The sequence below is a fragment of the Anomaloglossus baeobatrachus genome, chromosome 12 (assembly GCF_048569485.1).
Source record: "Anomaloglossus baeobatrachus isolate aAnoBae1 chromosome 12, aAnoBae1.hap1, whole genome shotgun sequence".
In the NCBI taxonomy this organism is placed as follows: Eukaryota; Metazoa; Chordata; class Amphibia; order Anura; family Aromobatidae; genus Anomaloglossus; species Anomaloglossus baeobatrachus.
In genome coordinates, this window is record NC_134364.1 from 25,246,900 (window position 1) to 25,270,862 (window position 23,963).

At 43.5% G+C, this 23,963-nt stretch overlaps 1 protein-coding gene across 3 annotated transcripts in view; it reads left to right on the forward strand.

The window, feature by feature from the left end:
• NIN (ninein) overlaps positions 1-23,963 on the forward strand; it is a 108,809-nt gene that overhangs the window by 55,455 nt on the left and 29,391 nt on the right. For all 3 annotated transcript variants that reach the window (XM_075330108.1, XM_075330109.1, XM_075330110.1), the window contains exons 5-17: positions 4,446-4,485; positions 9,873-10,063; positions 13,045-13,191; positions 14,393-14,560; positions 14,738-14,874; positions 15,310-15,450; positions 15,739-15,913; positions 16,000-16,110; positions 17,209-17,298; positions 17,388-17,526; positions 17,918-18,039; positions 18,938-19,461; positions 20,966-23,860. In XM_075330108.1, coding sequence (XP_075186223.1) covers positions 4,446-4,485; positions 9,873-10,063; positions 13,045-13,191; positions 14,393-14,560; positions 14,738-14,874; positions 15,310-15,450; positions 15,739-15,913; positions 16,000-16,110; positions 17,209-17,298; positions 17,388-17,526; positions 17,918-18,039; positions 18,938-19,461; positions 20,966-23,860 — 4,880 coding nt within the window. The remainder of the gene's footprint in view (positions 1-4,445; positions 4,486-9,872; positions 10,064-13,044; positions 13,192-14,392; positions 14,561-14,737; positions 14,875-15,309; positions 15,451-15,738; positions 15,914-15,999; positions 16,111-17,208; positions 17,299-17,387; positions 17,527-17,917; positions 18,040-18,937; positions 19,462-20,965; positions 23,861-23,963) is intronic.

Here is a 23,963-nt window from a genome sequence, read left to right on the forward strand (position 1 = left end):
GGGCCTTGTCGGGTGTTCCCTTTTAAGCGACGGGCCTTGTCGGGTGTTCCCTTTTACGCGACGGGCCTTGTCGGGTGTTCCCTTTTACGCGGCGGGCCTTGTCGGGTGTTATTGCCACATGATGGGTGCTATAGGGTGAACAGTAGTTACAACCAATCTTTAGAGGTCTAAGAATAATCGCTGAACTTGGGAATAGGTTATTGCACACCTAAGGCTCACTTATAAGCAATGGTCGTATAAGCCAGACAGTTGGGCTCGGTCCCCTACCAAGTTTCTGAGGTAGGAAAAAAACAAGCTCCTTCTGTGGATGGAGATGTACAGCCTCTGACTCCTGACCACCATCTAGCACCACCAATGGGCCTGTGAGCTTTAGAACTGGACCAGGAAACAATGGAAGATGGTGGCCTGGTGTTATGAGTCACATTTTGCATTACATAGTCGGGGAAGAGATGGCACCCAGATGTGCTATGCTAAAGACGAATCGGTGGAGAGGGATTTCCTAATAGCAGCACCTCTTCTAGCAGGATCATGGTTGGTCAGGAGCATGTCGGAGATCAAGGTGGTGGGTTATCTCCAATTCTCCAGGCGTCAGTCTGATTGATTCTCTGTGAGATGTGCTGGAAAAACCAGTCCGATCCATGTAAGCTGCACCAAGCAACCTACAGGATGCAATCCGACAGTTTAGATTAGACGGCTGATGACCGATTGCTACTTCAGCCAATCGTTCGGCCGACGGGCGTCTCAGCGACTCTCCATACACAGGAGCGCCTGCTTGGTATTAGCTCTAGAAGAATGTGATCGGCAATATCTCCTCCGACCTTCAGAACTTTTAGGCAATCTGCTGCTGCCGTCTTGTCCCGGATACTGCAGGACCTTGTGGAGTCCGGGCCTCGGTGGGTCAGCCGGGCCCAATATTAGGCAAGTGGTCGGAATGTTCTGGCTGCTGAATTCCGTCCACACCCCTATAAGCTGCACGTTTTACTTCTCGCTTTCAGCCCTTTGAAGTTCAACCACTTGTAAATCTCTTTGTTGTAGTGACAAGAAAACCTCTTTGTCCTGGTGCACACCTCGCTCCGACCACAACGCTGGCTGCACTCCAGAATGTCATGTAATATTTCAGGAGCGAGCGGGTGCCCTGCTCATTAAGGTGCAGCCTCCCCCGTCCGCACCCCCTAACCAGGACAGATGTAGGGATGGAAGCCAGGTCTGTCCACCCCCAGCCATAGGGATCTGAGGAACCTCCATACAATGGGCCCGAAAGACAAGAGCGAGCTCTCATGAGGCCATCAACCCCGATCAACATCTCCAAATTATGACATCAAGAATGCATCTAGAGAACTCTGCACGTAGGTCATGTTCATCTCCATCACCAGTGGAAACTTTCCATACACCCTGAACTTAATCCGCCATCGGGCAGTCTGCCCCTTTGTGCAGGTGAAAGATTGGGCATGTTGAATTTCAGCATGCCCAATCCTTTGATCTCCAGGGAAAGAAAAGCCAACACTGGAAATGTCTGGCAGTGGCTTGTTCCCTCTCGCCATCGACTTGTCCTTGCTCGTGAATTGGTGGATGGACGGGGTTAATATCATGGACTGGTTTCTAAGGTGTTTTTGCTTTTTTATGCTATGCTTTTTTACTTTTTTCCCGCCGACAGTAACCTGAACCACTGAATTAATGCTCCGCTCACCAGCGATGGATGGAGCGTAAGAATGTGAATCGTTCTCCCCCGCGGGTATCCAGTCACTGGCTACATAATGAATGCGGTGGAGACCCGCTGTTTAATATTAATAGTTCGTCCAACCTTATTTAATCAGCCAGACCGGCCGCGTGTTCATTATATCGTCCTGCACCCATGGGGAAGATGCAAAGTAATAACTGGCTGAGCGCGGAGACGCTGGTGCCGGCCATCAGAGCGCCTTAATTGCTTCGCCGTTTTATTTAAGAAATTTACAATTCTGGCGGGGGAGATTTATGGGATACAGGTGATTAGTGACAAGTCAGACTGAAAAGGAACATGGCTGCCGGAAGACGTCGTCAATGCCTCATTTCATGCAATCACTAGATCGCCAAGGTCATCGAGACATTAGGTGTCGATTATCGAAGGCTTTGGTGCTGATTTTAGTGGACTGGTTACCATCTCATGCTGGTTGTTTGGCCAGTGTTGGGAAGAAGGATCAGACATGTTGATCTCAGTATGCCTAATCCTTTCTTTTCAGAACAGATAATCTGCCTTCAGATATCTGGCTTTTCCTCTCTTCATATTGCAAATATGTGCCTGGTGGAGAGTAGTTGCTGGTGTATATAGAAAGCTTTACACCATAGTATTATTGCGGTCTTATTTTCTTATCCATATTACGGCTGCAGTCTCGGGGGGGCCTTTTCTCGGTGTCACTCGGGTGGTCCCCTTCTCGGTGTCGCTCGGGGGGTCCCCTTCTCGGTGTCGCTCGGGGGGGTCCCCTTCTCGGTGTCGCTCGGGGGGTCCCCTTCTCGGTGTCGCTCGGGGGGTCCCCTTCTCGGTGTCGCTCGGGGGGGTCCCCTTCTCGGGGTCGCTCGCTCGGGGGGGTCCCCTTCTCGGTGTCGCTCGGGGGGGTCCCCTTCTCGGTGTCGCTCGGGGGGGTCCCCTTCTCGGTGTCGCTCGGGGGGGGGTCCCCTTCTCGGTGTCGCTCGGGGGGGGGTCCCCTTCTCGGTGTCGCTCGGGGGGGGTCCCCTTCTCGGTGTCGCTCGGGGGGGGGTCCCCTTCTCGGTGTCGCTCGGGGGGGGTCCCCTTCTCGGTGTCGCTCGGGGGGGGTCCCCTTCTCGGTGTCGCTCGGGGGGGGTCCCCTTCTCGGTGTCGCTCGGGGGGGTCCCCTTCTCGGTGACGCTCGGGGGGGTCCCCTTCTCGGTGTCGCTCGGGGGGGGTCCCCTTCTCGGTGTCGCTCGGGGGGGTCCCCTTCTCGGTGTCGCTCGGGGGGGTCCCCTTCTCGGTGTCGCTCGGGGGGGGGGGGGTCCCCTTCTCGGTGTCGCTCGGGGGGGGGGGTCCCCTTCTTGGTGTCCGGGGGGGGCCTCTTCTCGGGTGTCGCTCGGGGGCCTCTTCTCGGGTGTCGCTCGGGGGCCTCTTCTCGGGTGTCGCTCGGGGGGGTCCCCTTCTCGGTGTCGCTCGGGGGGGGGTCCCCTTCTCGGTGTCGCTCGGGGGGGTCCCCTTCTCGGTGTCGCTCGGGGGGGGGGGGTCCCCTTCTCGGTGTCGCTCGGGGGGGGGTCCCCTTCTTGGTGTCCGGGGGGGCCTCTTCTCGGGTGTCTCTCGGGGGCCTCTTCTCGGGTGTCGCTCGGGGGGCCCCTTCTCGGGTGTCGCTCGGGGGGTCTCTTCTTGTTTGGGTCAAGAGATCTAGAGCATCTCTTGTGGTGCGGACATGATCAGCGTTTCTATTCATTCACTGCCAGCATAGATCTTGAAAATGGCCAGAAACTGAAACGCTGGTAAACGTTACACATGTCTGTATAAGACGTCGTCTGCCTGTGTCATGACGTATCGGGTGTTTCTTGGATATGATTTGGCTCCTGTAATCCTGCGCTGATTGTCGGATCCATCATGGACACAGTGGGTTCGCAGACCTGCTTTAGCTATGTCCGTCCTTCAATGCACATGACATCTGCAGTGTATCGGCATGTGCACCGTGCTGACTATTTTGCACTTTCTCATTTGCTGTAAACTCCGCAGCAGAAATGGCTGCTGGTCCTGTAATAAAGGCAGGTGTTGATTTAGAAGCTGAAAATCCGCAACGTTTCCATCCCACGCCTGTGTGTGACCTATCCAGCTGGGTAATGTGGGGCTGGGGCACACCACTAAGACCATCCGTGATCGGGGGGATAACTCCGCACTACGTAGTGCCCACTGAAATCAGTGGCCGTCCATGCCATAGTTATTGCTCCAACCAACAAGCTTGTCCCCATCATTCCCAGAACGAAAGTCCGGTTTTGAAACAGATGGCAGAGCGCGGGGAATTGCTGGGTTATTACACAACATGAGTTACAGATGCTCCTACGGGGTCCTGCGCTGCTGCTGGAGCCCCCCGACCATCTGGAGGATCCTGGACAATGGAGCCTCCAATCTTTCCTTTTCAGACCATTGCGTGTTAATAGGTGTGACCCTCCCGCCCCGCCGTCCAGCTGCTGCACAATGCAAGATCTGTAGGACAAAAGCTCCGAGACCCCCCTTTCCTTCCCGCGCCTTTTATGCTCTTGGAAGCCATTTTTTTCATTTTGAGTAGTTTTGACCTCCTTGGTCAAGTATAAAACCTAAAGTCAAGACCGGATGGGAGGGGGGCGACTGTCAGCTTAGCTAGGACTGTGGAATGACAGCTTGTTGGGTTGGGGGGGATTGTCTGCTACATTGAAATGGGTGTTAAAATTTCTGGGTTTTTTTGTTTTTGTTCTCTCATTACTTCTCGTTCTTCTTTGTTCTGTTTTAGCTTTGGAGAAGTGAAGAGGGCGAAGAGTACGAGGCAGAAGGTAAGGCAAGGGTTAACAACCTTGACAAACATTCATGCTACAATGTAGCAACTCGCAGGAAAGAGGAAGACTCTGAGAAGTTTCATTCTGGGAGGTCGCGGGTGAAGGTCGGATGGTGGCGCCACGAGATCTCTGCATATGTCAGTGAATGGAAACCTTCCCGGAGTTATCCACTATAGGCTGGCACTGCTGTAGTGATCGGCGTTCCCATTCACCGCCAGTCAGCAGAGATCTTCAAAATGGTGAAAAAGTGAAAGGTGGATTCTAGATCTGCCTGTATCGTGTCCTGACCTGGACTGCCGCCTCTGGTGACGGGGTGGCCGCCTCTGGTGACGGGGCGGCCGCCTCTGGTGACGGGGCGGCCGCCTCTGGTGACGGGGCGGCCGCCTCTGGTGACGGGGCGGCCGCCTCTGGTGACGGTGCAGCCGCGTGTTAGAAGTCTCAGACGTTGCTGGGATATGATTGTCGTCCCCGCGGAGGATCGGTTTTCAGAAGTCGTTGGCTCCTATAATCCTGCGCTGTGTTAGGATCTTATTACTAGATTATAATATATTGTACATTACTCAGAGGCATCCTAGATTCCAGCGTCCGATTTATGGCATTTACCGGAGCCCCAAAACTGTAACGTGATCAATGAATAGAATGCTAGAATTGCAGAGAAGAGTCTTACACCGGTCACAGCCTTATAATAAAGGGCCATTATAATAGTACGAGTCAAGTGAATTCCACTGTCTGAACAGCCCCCCAAACTCTTTAAATAGGGGGGACCTAAAAAAAAAAGTGTTTGTAAATGGTGTACCACATCCCACCCACAAGACTGGCCTCAAGACACTAGAAAATGCCCGAAGTCACCTTGTCTTTATGACTTTAAATTGTTTAAACAGTGCCACCTATAGGACAGTGACAGAAGTGCAGCTATGGACAAAGAAGAAAACTTGACCTTGAACTATATACAGAAAATAGATATTTTTTAATCTATAGTTTTTAATAAAACATATCTTATTTTTTTGCTTAATATAGCTCATTTAATATATTTATTTTATTAGTATATACATCATTTTATTGTATGTATGTGTATATATAATATAGTATGTGTATATGTGTGCATGTATGTACGTGTGTGTATATGTATATATCTCTCTCACATACACTACAGTTCAAAGGTTTGGGGTCGCCCAGACAAATTTTCTTTTCTATGAAAAATCATACTTTTATTTATCAGATGAGTTGTATAATGAATAGAGAATATCGTCCAGACACTGACGAGGTGAGAAATAATGATTTTTACTTGAAATAATAATTTTCTCCTTCACACTTTGCTTTCGGCACAGAATGCTCCTTTGCAGCAATTCCAGCTTTGCAGACCTTTGGCATTCTAGCTGTTAATTTGCGGAGGTAATCTGGAGATATTTCACCCCATGCTTCCCCCCTCCACAAGTTGGATTGGCTTGATGGGCACTTTTTGCACCATACGGTCAAGCTGCTCCCACAACAACTCTATAGGGTTGAGGTCTGGTGACTGGGCTGACCACTCCATTGCAGATAGATACCAGCTGCCGGCTTCTTCCCTTAATAGTTCATGCATAATTTGGAGGTGGGCTTTGGGTCATTGTCTTGTTGTAGGATGAAATTGGCTCCAATCAAGTGCTGTCCACAGGGTATGGCATGACATTGCAAAATGGAGTGATAGCCTTCCTTATTCAAAATCCCTTTTAACTTGTACAAATCTCCCACTTAACCAGCACCAAAGCAACCCCAGACCATCACATTGCCTCCACCATGCTTGACAGATGGCATCAGGCACTCTTCCAGCATCTTTTCAGTAGTTCTGCATCTCACAAATGTTCTTCTGTGAGATCCAAACACCTCAAACTTCAATTCTTCTGTCCCATAACATTTTTTTCCAATCTTCCTTTGTCCAATGTCTGTGTTCTTTTGCCCATATTAATCTTTTCCTTTTATTAGCCAGTCTCAGATATGGCTTATAACTGAATAGGATAACTGAAGTGAGCACTAATATATATATTCTGAGTGCAAGCCAAAAAAATACATACTATACAAGGATAAGGCTGCACATCAAACTTAGATAATGGTATAATGCCTCAAGCATATGGAAAAATATTGGAAAAATACAATGAAAAATGCTACTTGCTAACTTGAACATGTGAATAATGAATTGAATACCTGCCATGAATATTAGGAAAAAAGGAGATATTTAGCAATCGCATTGATCAATGTAACTGAGCCCCAAAACCTCGTCAAGGTATATCTCTATATTGGGGTCCCTAGCTCTGTGACCCTAACTGTGTGTCATCTCATTGCAATTAAAAACTGCTGTGGGTGGAGAGGGGTAACCAAGGACTGTCTTATATAGGAAATGGAAAAAACATGGCCGATCTCTATATTGGGGGCATTATTCATTGTATTATTCCAATATTTTTCCATATGCTTGAGGCATTATACCATTTTCTAAGTTTGATGTGCAGCCTTATCCTTGTATAGTATGTATTTTTTTGGCTTGCACTCAGAATATATATATTAGTGCTCACTTCAGTTATCCTATTCAGTTATATGTAATTTTTTTTCTGAATGTGAACACAGCTCCGCCCCTTTCGGCCATGTTTTTTCCATCTCCTATATAAGACAGTCCTTGGTTACCCCTCTCCACCCACAGCAGTTTTTAATTGCAATGAGATGACACACAGTTAGGCTCACAGAGCTAGGGACCCCAATATAGAGATATACCTTGACGAGGTTTTGGGGCTCAGTTACATTGATCAATGCGATTGCTAAATATCTCCTTTTTCCTAATATTCATGGCAGGTATGCAATTCATTATTCACATGTTCAAGTTAGCAAGTAGCATTTTTCATTGTATTTTCCAATATTTTTCCATATGCTTGAGGCATTATACCATTATCTAAGTTTGATGTGCAGCCTTATCCTTGTATAATATCAGATATGGCTTATTCTTTGCCACTCTGCCCTGAAGGCCGGCATCCCGGAGTCGCCTCTTTACTGTAGACGTTGACACTGGCGTTTTGCGGGTACTATTTAATGAAGCTGCCAGCTGAGGACCTGTGAGGCGTCTATTTCTCAAACTAGAGACTGTAATGTCCTTGTCTTGTTGCTCAGTTGTGCAGCGCGGCCTCCCACTTCTGTTTCTACTCTGGTTCGAGCCTATTTGTGCTCTCCTCTGAAGGGAGTAGTATACACCGTTGTAGGAAATCTTCAGTTTCTTGGCAATTTCTCGCATGGAATATCCTTCATTTCTCAGAACAAGAATAGACTGTCGAGTTTCACATGAAAGTTCTCTCTTTCTGGCCATTTTGAGAGTTTAAACCAACAAACGTAATGCTCCAGATTCTCAACTAGCTCAAAGGAAGGTCCGTTTTATAGCTTCTCTAATCAGCAAAACTGTTTTCAGCTGTGCTGACATACTTGCACAAGGGTTTTCAAGGGAATTCTAAACATCCATTAGCCTTCTAACACAGCAAACACAATGCAGCATTAGAACACTGGAGTGGTGGTTGGAAATGGGCCTCTATAAATCTATGTAGATAATGCATTAAAAACCAGACGTTTGCAGCTAGAATAGTCATTTACCACATTAACAATGTATAGAGTGGATTTCTGTTTAATGTTAGCTGCATTGAAAAAAAAGTGCTTTTCTTTCAAAAATAAGGAAATCGGTGACCTTTTAAAATTTTGAACTGTAGTGTATATTAAAATATAATAAAAACAATATTAATATATTTTAATAAAATATATATGAAATTACAAAAAAAATACACACGTGTGTGTGTGTATGTGGGTGTGTGTATGTATGTGTATGTATGTATGTGTATGTATATGTATGTACCATATTTTTCGCTTTGCAAGATGCATTTTTGTTTCCCCAAATTTTGGGGGAAAGTAGGGGGTGCGTCTTATAATCTTATAATCCAAATATACGGTATATATACTACAAAGTCCAGGGGAGGTGGGGGCAGCTCTGGAGTGGTGCTGGGGGCTGATAAAAGCTGCAGGACGCAGCGGGAGATCTCCTGCTCCCGCTCATATAATATGCACATCCTCTGTCCATCACTGTGCTGAAACCGCACCGCAGTGATGGGCTGGGGCAGCGGCGCATATTATATCTGCCTGCGCGCGCCCCCCCCCCCTCCCCTTTGATGGCACATGCCCCCCCTGTGTTAGATATGGCCTCCATGCTGCTGCCCATAGTAAAATAAACTCTTTACTTACCTCCTCCAGTGCTGATCTCCCGGTATCTCCCATATCTAACACAGGGGGAGGTGTGCCATCCATAAGGGGCCATATCAAACACAGGGGGAGGTGTGCCATTCATAGGGGGCCATATCAAACATAGGGGGCCATGGCCAGCACAGGGAGATGTGTTCCATCCATAGGGGGCCATGGGCAGCACAGGGGGACGTGTGCCATCCATAGGGGAAGTGTTCCATCAATGGGGGACATGTGGCATCACTGGGGGACGTGTGCCAGCACAAGGGGGGCTATATTCAATATAAGGGGGCCATATCCAGATTAAGGGGGCTAATTTCAGGATGGGTGGGCTATGAGGGACATATACTCTATATGATGTTAGACGGACACTGGCATTATAAAACTGACCCCATTTAACATTAAAAAAAAAATCTCTTTTCATTCACCAAATTTGGGGGTGCGTCTTATAATCAGGTGCGTCTTATAAAGCGAAAAATACGGTTGTGTGTATACATATGTGTAAAAATATATGTAGTACAATACAGTATATATAAATATTTACATTAACTTGGCATCAACAGCTGGATTGTCAGATTATCAAATCTTCTGGACTACCAGAGGGTTTATAGAAAAAAAATATAATAATAAAATACTTTTAATTGCAAAAGTAGAAAAATAAAATACTTTTAATTGCAAAAGTAGAAAAATAATTGCAGGCGGCCTAAAATCTTCTTATGATTTTGAAGTCTACCTTGTAATATGTGGAGGATAGTCCCGTCCATTGATGTATATAGGGATCGCTCACTGCCCTCCATTGTGTTTGGCCCCGTTACTGACGGCTGAGCTGCTGATCTCCCATTATCCTGACGAGATCTCACGCGGTGTCTGTGGATATTTGTGAGTTTCCTTCCCTCTGCTGTGACGGTTTATTAAGTAAATGACTAATTAGATGCGTGTTACCCCATCGGCGGCGCGCTCTGCAGAACAGCGGGACGTGTATGGGGCTGATTACTATTCCAGTGCGAGGTAATGGAGCGGTAAATGATGGCGACCCTACAGAGCGAGATCCCAGAGAATATCCGGCAGAGGAGAATGAAGAAGGCAGGACACCAGCTCCGAGTCCACTTCACCGATTGATCAGATGCCGATGTTTTTACCATTAGGACAACTTCGATTTTGGAATCCAGACGATCTCAGCGCTTCCCAGACGGCTCTGTGTCCAGATCAGGACTGGGTGGAGGAGAAGCTCCAGCTAATATGTGAGGATCTGGGCATCACCCGCGATGGTCACCTGAACAGGAAGAAACTTCTCTCCATCTGCGAACAGTACGGCTTCCAGAACCTGGACAAAGAGGTGAGTCCACCATACGAGGTGTACATGGCAGGTACAGAAGTGTGGAGCCCCTTTTTAATGTTTCGGGACCTGTCACTTCATGTAAATATATGTGTGTGTATATGTATGTGATGTGATATATATATATATATATATATATATATATATATATATATATATATATATATATATATATATATATATATATATATATATATATATATATATATATATATATATATATATATATATATATATATATATATATATATATATATATAATATTATATTATATTATATTATATTATATTATATTATATTATATTATATTATAATATAATATAATATAATATAATATAATATAATATAATATAATATAATATAATATAATATAATATAATATAATATAATATAATATATTATATTATATTATATTATATTATATTATATTATATTATATTATATTATATTATATTATATTATATTATATTATATTATATTATATTATATTATATTATATTATATTATATTATATTATATTATATTATATTATATTATATTATATTATATTATATTATATTATATTATATTATATTATATTATATTATATTATATTATATTATATTATATTATATTATATTATATTATATTATATTATATTATATTATATTATATTATATTATATTATATTATATTATATTATATTATATTATATTATATTATATTATATTATATTATATTATATTATATTATATTATATTATATTATATTATATTATATTATATTATATTATATTATATTATATTATATTATATTATATTATATTATATTATATTATATTATATTATATTATATTATATTATATTATATTATATTATATTATATTATATTATATTATATTATATTATATTATATTATATTATATTATATTATATTATATTATATTATATTATATTATATTATATTATATTATATTAATTTGTTTTTTCTTGTAACCTTCTGTAAATGCCGCTGTTCTCCTGAATCCGGCGATGTTTCTCTTTTGCTCCTGCGCCTCTCTATTCCTGAGATACGACAACTTGTTCCTTGTATATAAATCTAGTCTTGTTAGCTAAGTAGGCGTTGCACTCAGCTGGTCTCTGGGCAGTTTCTCGCTGACCACGCCCACTTATATAAAACTCCAATTTATATACCAGGAAAAAAGGGCTTTATCTCAGCAAGAGAGAGGCGCAGGAACAAAAGACAAACCTCGCCGGATTCAGGAGAACAGCGGCAGTAAATCAAAAGAATAAAAAATATACATTCATGGCAAATGACAGATCCTCGAAGTGTCTGAGGACACCAGTAAAATATGTGACCCTTGTAATTTCCATCACTGGACCTTTTTTAGTCACGGAAATTGGCAGTGCTAAGGAGTTTTGGAATTTCTTTGGATTTTTAATTTTTTTTTTTAATTTTTTTATTTTGATGGGTTAACAAATCTGTATTCATATACCTTATTAAGGAAGAGAAAAGAGGGCACGGGTCCCTTATTTAGGACCTTCAGCCTGGATAGCGAGAACCTACACAGAGCGCATCTGGAGGACTTACCATATCCAAACATGCCGTCCATACATAAGGCTTTATGTAACGATTAATTTCCCCTACGGGGGCGCTGTAGGGTAAATGAACCCTTTTTGCCTGTGCAGATAAAGCTCATGGGGTGTCTGACTGCTGCGCCTCTCATTTCCTGTGGTTGTGTCTGGTATTGCAGCTCGGCTCCATTTGTAGTGAGTAGATCTGAGCTGCAAGTCATGTGCGGAAGCGATCGACGAAAGGAACTTTTTTTTATTTTTAAAACCCCCCCAAAACATTGCAACCCCATCTAAACCTACTCACAGAAAAGTGAATGTACTTTCTAACATTTCTCCAACATATATGTATGTATGTGTGTGTATATATATATATATATATAATATATATATATATATAATATATATATATATATTCATATATATTCATACATGCACATATACATACACACACTTATATGTATATATAAATATAATATATATATATTATGTGTGTGTGTATGTATATATATATGTGTGTGTGTGTATATATATATATATATGTGTATGTATGTATGTGTATATGTATATATATATATATAATATATATGTGTGTATGTATATATATATGTATGTATATGTATGTATATATATGTATATATGTGTGTGTAATATATATATAATATATATATTACACACACATATATACATATATATACATACATATACATACATATATATATATACATACACACATATATATTATATATATATATATACATATACACATACATACATACACATATATATATATATATATATATATATATATATATATATATATATACTCCCCTTTACTAAGGTTTCCTCTTTACAGTGAGTATGCTCTACCTTTTACTTTGTGATTCGCATTGTAGATCTGCCCCCTAGCGTTCAAAATTAAGAATTGCATCACTTTTTTTTTTTTGTTTTGTTTTGTTTAACCCATTCTCCGATCATGTACTTTTTGTTTCCTTTGCCTATAAGACCTCTGTCTGATTTGTTTCTGAATGGAAACCTTCATTTTTATTTTTTTATTTCCTGTTCTGACTCTCATAAAGCTGAGTGTTTCAATAATTGGCCATTGTCTGCTTGTCTGCCACGGTTGTTTAAAATTGCCTGGCATGATCGGTTGTGTCAAAGTTTTAAAGGGAATGTCCAAGATTTAGAAAAAAAAATAGCTGCTTTTTCTTAAACAAAAACAGCACCACACCTGCCCATAAGTTGCATCTAGTTATGCACTGAATCTCCATTGAAGTGAATAGGGGTGACCTGCAATACCACACACAACCTGAGGACACGTGTGGCGCTGTTTTTGGAAGTAAGAAGACAAGTTTATTTTTAATTATTTCATTTTCCTGTAACTATAATAACGTTAGACCCCCTAATACCTCATTATGTCGCCCCCTTCAGGCTTTGGAGGACGCCCTACAGAACTTGGACCATGATGACACCATGAGTCTCCAGGACTTTTTCTATGAAGTCTGTAAAAATACCAAACCCCCCACGCCGTCCTCCTCCACCCCATATCGGCAGCTGAAAAGACACCTCTCTCTGCAGGTAACCCGGATGGATTCAGCGGGTTTCATGGCAAATCGTCTCCGAATGTCTTTAAATTAAATGTCGCCTGCAGAAATCTGCTCCCTTTCCAGCAACACCACCCCACTCAGATGAGGAATGCGGTTTTCCTTTGAGCGCGGGGGGGGGCCGGCTGTCGAGTGTGAGCGCGGGGGGGGGAGGGGGGCCGGCTGTCGAGTGTGAGCGCGGGGGGGGAGGGGGGCCGGCTGTCGAGTGTGAGCGCGGGGGGGGAGGGGGGCCGGCTGTCGAGTGTGAGCGCGGGGGGGGGGGGGGGCGGCTGTCGAGCGTGAGCGCGGGGGGGGGCCGGCTGTCGAGCGTGAGCGCGGGGGGGGCCGGCTGTCGAGCGTGAGCGCGGGGGGGGCCGGCTGTCGAGCGTGAGCGCGGGGGGGGGCCGGCTGTCGAGCGTGAGCGCAGGGGGGGCCGGCTGTCGAGCGTGAGCGCGGGGGGGGGGGCCGGCTGTCGAGCGTGAGCGCAGGGGGGGGGCCGGCTGTCGAGCGTGAGCGCGGGGGGGGGGCGGCTGTCGAGCGTGAGCGCGGGGGGGGGGGCCGGCTGTCGAGCGTGAGCGCGGGGGGGGGGGCCGGCTGTCGAGTAGACGAAGCGAATGGCAAGAGGTGGGGCTGGGCAGACTTTGCCATGAATCGAGCCGGGTACTCCCGTCCTGTATTTCCACTGATTTCCTAAATAAGTCTTAGCAACGCTTGCTGCCAGAGGAAACTATTGACCCAACAAGGTTGGATTTAATATGTAGTAGCCTGACATTTCAATCGTACGATGCTCTATACGAAACTAAAATATTTGCAGAAAAGACGCAAACTCTTGGAGATTGTAACCGCATTGAGGGATGCCCATAGGTGTAGCTAATACAGGACTTTTTCACTGAGCAGAAATATGTAATTATTTTTCTCTGGTATAAATGCTGCTGTTCTCCTGAATCCGGCGTGGTCTTTCTTTTGTTTCTGCGCCTCTCCTTTCCTGAGATACGGTCCCACCTTCTCTCTAGATAAATCTAGTCTTGTTAGCCAAGGAGGTGTGGTCCTCAACTCTTCTGAGGGTATCTTCTTGATGACCACAGCCACTTACTAAAGAGACTAGGTTTACATACAGAAAAGAGAGGGTCATATCTCAGGAACAGAAAATATTTGTTCCACACATTAATCCATATCTTTAAACTTTAAATCTTTAGCCTTACGATGAGAGTGGGAGGAGGACGCTAACCCCATCTGCCATGACTGGGGCAATATGCTTCCGCTTATTCTCCAAACTGGACGATGGGACGGGTTATGGATCTGTGGAGGATATCATAGACTTGTGGCATGAAGAAGGACTGGAGAACGGACCGGCCATACTCAAGGTGAGCCATTTTATATGCCTTGTTACCAGCTACTTCAGGAACCCCTCTTTTGAAGCCTTGGGTGGCCACATTGCTTGTGAGCCTTTTTCAGCTCCTAACACCTATAGTTCCCCCACTTTGTAATGTCATTGTACATGACGATGTTTTGTTTTTTGTCTCCTTTTTCTTGCTTTTCAGGCTTTGGATTTTAATCTTGAAGGAAAACTCAATCTGACGGAATTGACCATGACTCTAGAAAATGAGCTTCTGATCACTAAAAATGAGATCTACCAAGCGGCTCTCGTCAGCTTCCGATCAGAGATCCGGCACTTATTGTAAGTTTGCATTTTATTTTCTACTTTTAAAATAGGTTTTTTATCTAGGACAATCTCCTTCCCCAACATTGACCTGGTTTGCAGATTATTCAGCATTTGGACTTTCAATCTTCTCATTGTCAGGGAGCCGTGTAATACATGGGTTCTCCAAGACTATAGAATTTGCCACTTCTTAAAGGTCCATTTCAAACAGGGTTTTCCTAAATGGAGAACCTTCTGTAGTCCCCAACTGCTTCTTTTGTCTTGGTCACTTATGTCTTTCATCTACCAGAGGACTATAATATGGGATTACCCAAGGTGGACCACAACAAGACCCCAAGAGCTTTGACACCATTCCTGTAGGCTTTTACTAATGATGAGAACCAAGTCTTAGGGCTTTTGTGCCCTGCTATATTGTGTTGTATTTTAAGACTGACCAATGTGTTCTCTCTATAGAGAACGTACTGACCAGGCAATGCGAGAAAAAGAGAAGCTGCGCATGGATTTGGAGAAAAACGAAAAACTAAAAAGTTTGATGGCATCAGAGGTGGACGACCATCATGCCACAATTGAGCGCCACAACGAATACAACATTCGGTTGGTACCTTTTCAGTTTGGTGGTTTATACTATTGACAAAAGATTGAGTTACGGGAAAAATCTTTCCATGAAGACCAGTAGGGGCAATATATGTATAGTGATGCATCCGCCTTCATGGCAGTCCAATGCCCAGTGATGGTGCATTGAGTCATGAGCTGATTTCCAGAGGTCCTGAAGCAACAACTTGATTGCCGCCCAACGCAATGGGAAATCATCCAGAATGGCTAATTAATAGTAACAAGAAATTGTGGAGCTGTTCTAACTTTCTTCATGTCTGAATATTCTAGAAAGCTGGACGAGGAGTACAAGGAGAGGATGGCAGCACTGAAAACTGAGCTGAGAAAAGAGAGGGAGCAGATATTGCAGCAAACCAACCGGCAGCGGCTGGAGCTGGAACAGGAGCTCGATAAGATTAAACTGGAGGAGAATTACCTGCGAGATCGGCTTACCTTATCCATAAAGGTATGAAGAGTTTATTATTTCACTACCTATTGGGGAGTTGGGTCACCTCCTATTGACTTTACCTGCATATTATCCCTGTCTTATAGGAGAACAGCCGTATGGAAAATGAGCTACTTGAGACATCGGAGAAGCTGGCGGACTGCGAGGAGCTGACGGCAAAACTGCAGAAGACTCTTGACAATATACTCCTGGAAAAGGTTTGTGTAGCTGTGCCGATTGGTGGTTTGATATTGACTTTTCTCATAAACGGGGGTTCTATCTTTTAGGACTTGTACGTTTTGGTAGTATCGCGTATCGCGATCTGTTGACCCAATGTAAATATTTGTGGCTACTGCAGTCTCCATGAATTTGATGGATAGTCCCTCTTCAGTGAAGTACTTGGTTGTTATGGCAAAAGTTGCTGACAATAGACTGTTTTCTCAATTGTTGATGATCCAAGTGATGCAGAATGGATATGTTGTAAATGCTTAGTCTTTAGAAGTGTACCGCTCTACTGCCATCCAGTTTCCTCCTAAATGGTTGAGTCCAAACCAGTGTCCTGGCCGCACCTCTGGTCTGATTTATGAGCTCTCCTATGCTGCAAGTTAAGGCAGCTGTGACTCTGCATCATGAGGAGCATGGGGCTACTGAATCTGTAGAGGTAAACTGCCGCCTCTGACTACCTGCAGAAGTGGCAAGGAATAGTCCTGAGCGAGTACTACCATGCTCGGGTACTCAAAACGAACAGGTCAGACTAGCTTGACTTGAGTACCGGAAGTCAATGGGAAACTCGAGCATTTTATCGCATGATCTTACAAGTCAAGCCCGTCCGAGCATCCGACCTACCCATTTCGAGTACTGAGTATGGTAGTGTGACCATCCTTTTCAGAGAGGAGAGTCCAGAGTTGAGGAGATGTTCTGTTGGCTAGAGATGAGCAGATGACTTCTTACATTACTGGTCTACTGTCCAGGTCAGTGCTCTCTGTCCGTGGACAGGAGCTGCGTGAATTTCTTGACCTTCCGGGCTCTTTGGAGCAGTGTTTGATTCACCAGCCTGGTGTGACCTCACCTGTACACCGTGCAACCCCAAAATCTTAAGATGAGCCTGGGATCCTGAGAGTTTAGGAAACTTTCCCAGCTCCCGTCCACTATCGGAGAGCACTGAACTGGACCGGGGTTGTACAAAGTTGTCTGCTCAACTCTACTGTTGGCTATGATTATATTTAAAGAACCGTTTTACACTCTTTTGTTTTTGTTTGGTCTTTACATGAAAACATGGAAGTGGAGAAAATAGAAGTATATTTTATTCTTTTCAGTTTGGTGATTTGGACCCCAGCTGTGTTGAGTTTTTCCGTAACGAGGAGAAGTTGATGCAAGTCCGTAACGAATACGAGCGGCAGCGCAGGGTGAGTGCAGGAATCGATAAACGTCTGCTGCTTCACCGGAAAGGTCAGCGCACAAATACCCATCCTGAACCATCATTCATCTCCCCCAGGAGCTGCAGGATCGTATTGATGAATTGCAGCTGGAGCTGGAAGATTATAGAGCTCAAGGTATTCGGGGCTTAAGAACATCTCTGAAGACTTCATTATTTGATGAAATGGATAATAAAAATGCTGTTGACTACGACCAAGGTAAAAAAGGAAAACTTGGAACTCAATTGACTTCCATGTCACTGGAGTTTGTGATTAAGACTAAACCAAGCACACTTAGGGAGAACATAGTCTCTTTGTAGACTGGTGGAAATCGATCTTCACGATCAGCCTTGGAATCCATTGTTAAATCAATAGTAAAACTACTTGTCTTAGAATTTGGTAGTTTTGCATGTTTGTGTCCTGGATCGTAATTGGCAATTTTAATTTTTAATCAAACCCATTACTCTTGGACTTGATTCGGGTCAACCTAATGGGGGCCATCTTGAATATTACGGAACTGCGCCTACTTGCCTGGCCCATGGGGCCTAATGATGATTTCCATCGTAATGGAACAAGATCTATAACTATGATCAATGTCCACTTCATGCAGGTATCGGCTCTGAGGATTGTCCTCCACTAAACATGAGTATAGAAGCCGAGATGGCCATCGAGCAGCTGAGAGAGCAGCACCAAAGGGAGATCGAGCAGTTAAAAATGGAACTGGAATCTAAGGTAAGACACTTCTATACGTTTACTACCGTGTTTCCCCAAAAATAAGATATGGACTTATTTTATTTTTTTTTTTGTCCCGGAAAAAGCGCTATGACTTATTTTCGGGGTAGGGCTTATTCTCGGGGAAACACGGTTGGAGGAACGTCTGCCCCTGAAAAAATGCAGATTCCCCCACCCCCCCTTTTCCCAGGAGAGTCATACTTACCAGACTCTGAGCGTCTGTGTCACTCCCAGGTCCTCCTGCGATCTTCAGCGGGCGCTCCCAGCAGGTATGCTGCACGCTGTCCTCCCATGCTTCTATCTGACACACTGGCAGTCATGCGCACGTACACACATACACACACACACACACACACACACACACACACACACACCAACCACATTCAGCGATTGCTTCCGGCTGGCAGAAAATCCTGGGTCACAGAGCAGTGGAGCACGAAGACCTGTGGGTGGAATGCATTGATGCGTTTTACAGCTGGGTCCTCCATGTGTTCTACCCACGGGTCCCCTCGCGCTCCACTGCACTGCTTCCCAGGTCCTTATGCCAGCCTGAAGCAATCAATATCGCTGGATGTTGTGAGATCTGGTGTGTGTGTGTGCGATCCACTGCAGGTCCTCCTGATCAGTGTCTGGTCAGTATAATTGCGCGGTCTTCTGTCTTCTCTCTTTTGGGGGTGTCTGCTTTCTATAATGAAGTGTCCTGCAGTATCTTTATCTTTTTTAGCTGCATGGACACTTCATTATTGAACCGCAACTAGGGCTTATTTTTTGGGTAGGGCTTATAGTTAAGCCTTACAGCGAAAATGCTGAAAATTCCTGCTAGGGCTCATTTTTGGGAAAACACGGTATATGGATGTCTCCAAAAACTGTACTTATAGATGCTTCTCTTGGTTCTTAGGTAACGCACTATGAAGAACATCTGAAGGAAGCAAAATTCATGTTTGAGAGGGAGCAAGATGTCCTCAAACAAAAACTGAACGAGGAAATTCACAAAGCCGAAGAGCAAACACGAGTCTACAAAAAGAGGCACTTGGAATTAGAAGCCGACATCGCGAGGCTTAAAGAGGAGCAGCGGAGCGCAGAATGCGAACATCGCAACCAAACCGACAAAATGGAGGCAGAGTTCAGTAACCAGAAGATTCAGCTGATGGAGCAGAATGCCGCCCTTCAATTACAATTAGAGGAGGCCAAGGAAACCTACCATAAAGAGAAGGAGGAGCTGGTCCAGAGAGCGGAAGATCTGGAAAAGAAGACGGAAAACAAACTGGTGGAACTGGTGACCACGTACGAGGAGAAGAGGAGTGAAATGGAGCAGAGTTTTAATGAGCAAATATTGAGTTTTCAGGACAAATTTGATATGGAAAAACTGGAATTAAGAAGTCAGTTGCTTGAAAAACATAATTTGGAAGTCCAGGAGGAAAGGTAAGGGCTCGGTTTTATGCTGTGTGGCCATTACGGTACGGCCATAAAACTCGGTCGGCTTGAGTCTGACTAAGTGTTTGGAGTACCGTCTCATAGAGCAGGATACTGAGGAGGCGAATATTTATTTCTTTAATCCAACAACCCTTTTAAAGGGAAGCAGTCATCAGATCTTGGCCTTCTAAACTAAAACTAGCGCCTTAAGCAGCGCCTGTGCTGCATTCTATAAAGGTGCATGTTACCCCCTGTAAACCCCACAAATACCTTTTAGAAAGTCTCCCGCCCTGTATGTATATTGTCCTGTCCGGTTCAATGTGCGCCTCCTGTCCCTCCTTTCTCCCTCCTCCTGTGCTGATTGACGTGGATGACGCTTCGGGGGCCATCCATTTAGGCAGGTAAAATCTTGCAAGGTGCACTTCACTCACGAAAACATAGGTGCGCCTGCACGAACCAGAGAGTTCTCTGTGCAGGCGCGAGATTATGCCCGGTGATGTGGATGTAACCCGCTTCATCCACATCGCCAGGCTACATCTCGCGCCTGCGCAGATACCTCCTGGATCGTGCAGATGCACCTATGTTTTCGGCTCTGCCTGCCACCGGGCAGAGCGAAGTGCGCCTGCACAAGCCGGCAGTGTAGAGATTTTGCCCGCTTATGTGGATGGTATCAGAGGCATCATCCACGTCAAGCGGCACAGGAGGAGGGTAAAAGGAGTCATGGGAGATGTAGATTAGGACGCCCATCGGACCAGACCACCTGGAGATTTTATAAAGGTATTTGTAGGGTCTACAGGGGGGGGGGTCAAGCGGCAAAGTGCACCTTTGAAGAATGCAGCACAGGCGCTTCTTAAGGTGCTAGTTTTAGTTTAGAAGGCCAATATCTGGCGACAGGTTCCCTTTAATGGAACATTTGCAATTTATTAAAAAAAGGTATAAAAAAAATTGTCTTTTTCTTTTTTTTTTTTTTTTTTCTTTCTTGTATACAATATTGTCATTTTTTTCGTAATTATGCTGCTGCTTTTTCGTCCCAAAGTTAATTTCTGCCAAATTTCCATTTCTTGAAATCATTCTCTTAATTATTAATTATTTTTAAATCTTGCATTTTTTATGCTTCTAATGTAATTTATTGAATCATTTCACTTACAGATTTCGATTTGCGAGATCTTTTCACATCTTTTGAAACGAGACTATTTTTTCTTAACTTTAAGTCCCCTCTAAATTCTGAGCAAAGGGGCAAAAATGCTGAACTATGAAAAGTCGCCATAATTCTGTGACTTCTTATCAACAGTTTTCAGAAAACTAAGGAGAGTGATGTACCGACTTCTAGAATGCCTTCAGCCCGTACACCACTTCTGCCCCTTCGTCCAGAAATTGGTGGGGTCCCAATATTTTGGTCTCCCGATATGTCTTCATTGAAGCCTTAGACCAGAATACACCTAGAGAGATCGAAACCTAAAATAGTGTCTTACACAGTAGCATATTATATCCTCTTTTATATTAAATGTTTTAGGAAAAAATTGGAAACCAAGTATAATGAAAGAATCTCTGAAAACGAGGCCCAGTTCAGAAGTATAAATGAGTTAGAAGTGAAAAAGCATGAAAATGACTTGGTTGCTCTACAGGAGAAGTTTGAGGCTGATCTTCGAGAGCTTAAGGACCAACATGCAGAAGAAAAAGCCCAGTGGGTATTTGAAAAAGAAGAGCTCATCCAAGAGAGTGTAGAGTTACAGGAAAAACTTAAGGAAAAGCTAGAAAAAGTTGAAGAAGAGAAACAATCTGCTTGTTCTGAGTTTTCACAGCAGAAGGATCATTTAGAGAAGACTTACAAGGAACTAGTCAATAGTTTACAGTCTGAAAAGGTCCAGCTAGAAAATGACCTTGAGAATCTGAAAATTGCTTCAAAACAAGTAGAAGTAGCTCTCAATAACAGAATTCTCCAACTAGAAAACGATTTGCTGGAGGAGTTGACCGAGCGAGATGAACAACTTCTTCAAGCAGAGACCAACATGAAGAATCTCCAAGACACACTAGAAGATCTAGAGAAGAAGAAGCATGAAAGAGAAGAAATTAGTTCCAAATTGTTAGAGTCCGAGGCTCTTTATAAAGAATTAAGTCTTCAGGATGAGAAAAAAAGGCATAAAATGCTAAAGGAAATCGAAAGACTTCAGGCCACAATTGATGAGTTGAAAGTTGAAATTGGATCTTTATCCAGGGTTCAAGCAGAATCTAAGTTGGTTGTGAAAGAAAATTTAGACCTTAAGAGCGTTGTTTCTCAGCTCCAGAAGAGTTCAGCCCTTCTTGAAGAGGAACAAAGCCAAAACAAGAGTCTGAAAACTGTCCATGAGAAAACTGTGAAAGAGAATGTTAAGTTATTGTCGGATATGTCCAGCCTTCAGGAGAAACTGAAGAATGAAATCTGTAATGCGAGGATGGATGAAAAAAATCAATATGTCACTCTACTAGAGGAGAAGGTGAAGAACCAAGGTGATCAGTTGTGTGAAGCGGAAAAAAGTATTCTGGTTTTTCAAGAAACCATACAAAAGATGGAAAACCATAATGTGGTCGAGAAAGATCTTCTTAATGCTAAACTGAACGAGTCAAAAATGCTTTATAAGGAAATGTGCGGTAGGACCAATTCTAAGAAGCATGAAATGCTTGAAGAGATTGGTAGACTTCAAATCACAATCAGCGACTTGCAGAATGAGATCGCATCTTCATCAAAAATGCAGCTGGAATATACGTCTATGAAGAAAGAGAACGAAGACTTGATGACACTTGTGTCTGATCTGCAGGATGGATCTGCTCTTCTAGATGAAGAAAGGAGAGCTCTCTCGAGTTTGCAAAAAGTGCACGAGCACACCATCAAAGAAAACGTACAGCTATTATCTGAGATGAATAAACTTAAGGAAAAGATAAAGGAAACTGAAGCAAATAAAGGGAATGCTGAAGAGTTGGCTCGTGGAGATGCTCAACATCTTCGAGAAACCATAGCCAAACTGGCAAGTTCACATAAAACTGAGAAGGATAAAAATGACTCAAAACTTGTAGAATCTGAAAAATTATATAAAGAATTGTGTGGTAAGTACGAACAGGAGAGCAAAGAAATGGCTAGACTGCAAGAGACAATCAAGGAAATGAAGAAGGAATTGGCAACTTTATCAAAGACTAAATTAGACTCGAAGATGATTGAGAAAGAAAACCAAGAGTTGAAGTGTCTTGTTGCGCAACTTCAGAATCGTGTGTCAGTTCCCGAAGTTGAAATGGATGTCTATAAGAGCCTACAAGCTGTTCATGAGCAAACGGTCAAAGAAAACGTCAGATTGTTATCTGAAATTTCTAGGCTGCAGAAGAAACTTTTGTGGCTTGATGGTAAATATAACTGGAGCAAACTCAAAAATCAACCTGCTGAAACTGAGGCTAATTCATTCATGGAGTCTGAAGGAGAAGATTCTACAGTTATGGACCTACTCTCTTTTGACCAGTATAAGGAAACCCGTGATAATGTGAATGTGAAACTTAAAAATAAAACTAAGGAACTTGAAGACCTCACTAAGGTGTTGTGCAGGCTCGAACAGAGCCATAATGACATGAAAACTGAAAATGGTCAACTTAAAACACAGACTGTTCTACTTCAAGAAAGGTTAGGTTCTTTATCTTTGGAGTACAACCAAGTGAAAAAGGCTATTAATCTTGAAGTAATTCCACTACCAGAGCTTGAGGATGCACCCATATCCATTCCTGGGCTTAAACTGCTCTTGGCCGTTGCTAGAAAGGAAAATTTGCAACTGAAGGAAAATTTGACTGTTTTGGAGCTGAAAAATATAGAAGCGTTTGAAAACAACAAAGTTCTTTCCTCTGAAGTTTCTTGGTTGCAGAAAGAAATCCTGAACATGGAGGAAATGGCCGAAGCATCCTTAAAGCTTGAACAGTTGTATGAAGAAGCCAAGAAGGAAAACAATGACCTAAAGTCACTGGTTCAAGTGATGCACGATAAAATGGATAGCCTTGAGAAAACGCACATGACTGTTGGAGAACAACTGGCCGTTGACCTGCAGATGGAAGAAAGGTTGGAGCCTGCTGTTTGCTCTGCTGAACATTCTCTATGTAGTACAACTGTCTCAATGTCCCAAGTTAAAAATGTTCCTAATTCTGCTGAGCAAACACCAGGACTTTCTGAAAAGCTTAAAAGAAGTCTAACACTGGAGAAAAATAGTGGTAAACCAGGATTTGTTTTCACTGAACAACATTATCACGAGGAATTATTAGATCTGGGACCATTTGCCAAAGGTCTTCAAGAAGTGAGCCCAAGACAGATGCACTTGACTTTGGACCATGAGCAGAAGACAACCAAGTCTAGCCTGTTGGACAAGGAGCATGAAATCCCAAAGAGACTAGACCATCTAAGGTAATATACATGCCTTTTGGTCCTTCTGTTGATGTCTACTAAGCAAAGAAACTCCTTTTACGGCTGCTTTTTCTGCTTCTAGAACTAACATTTCTTATCGGCG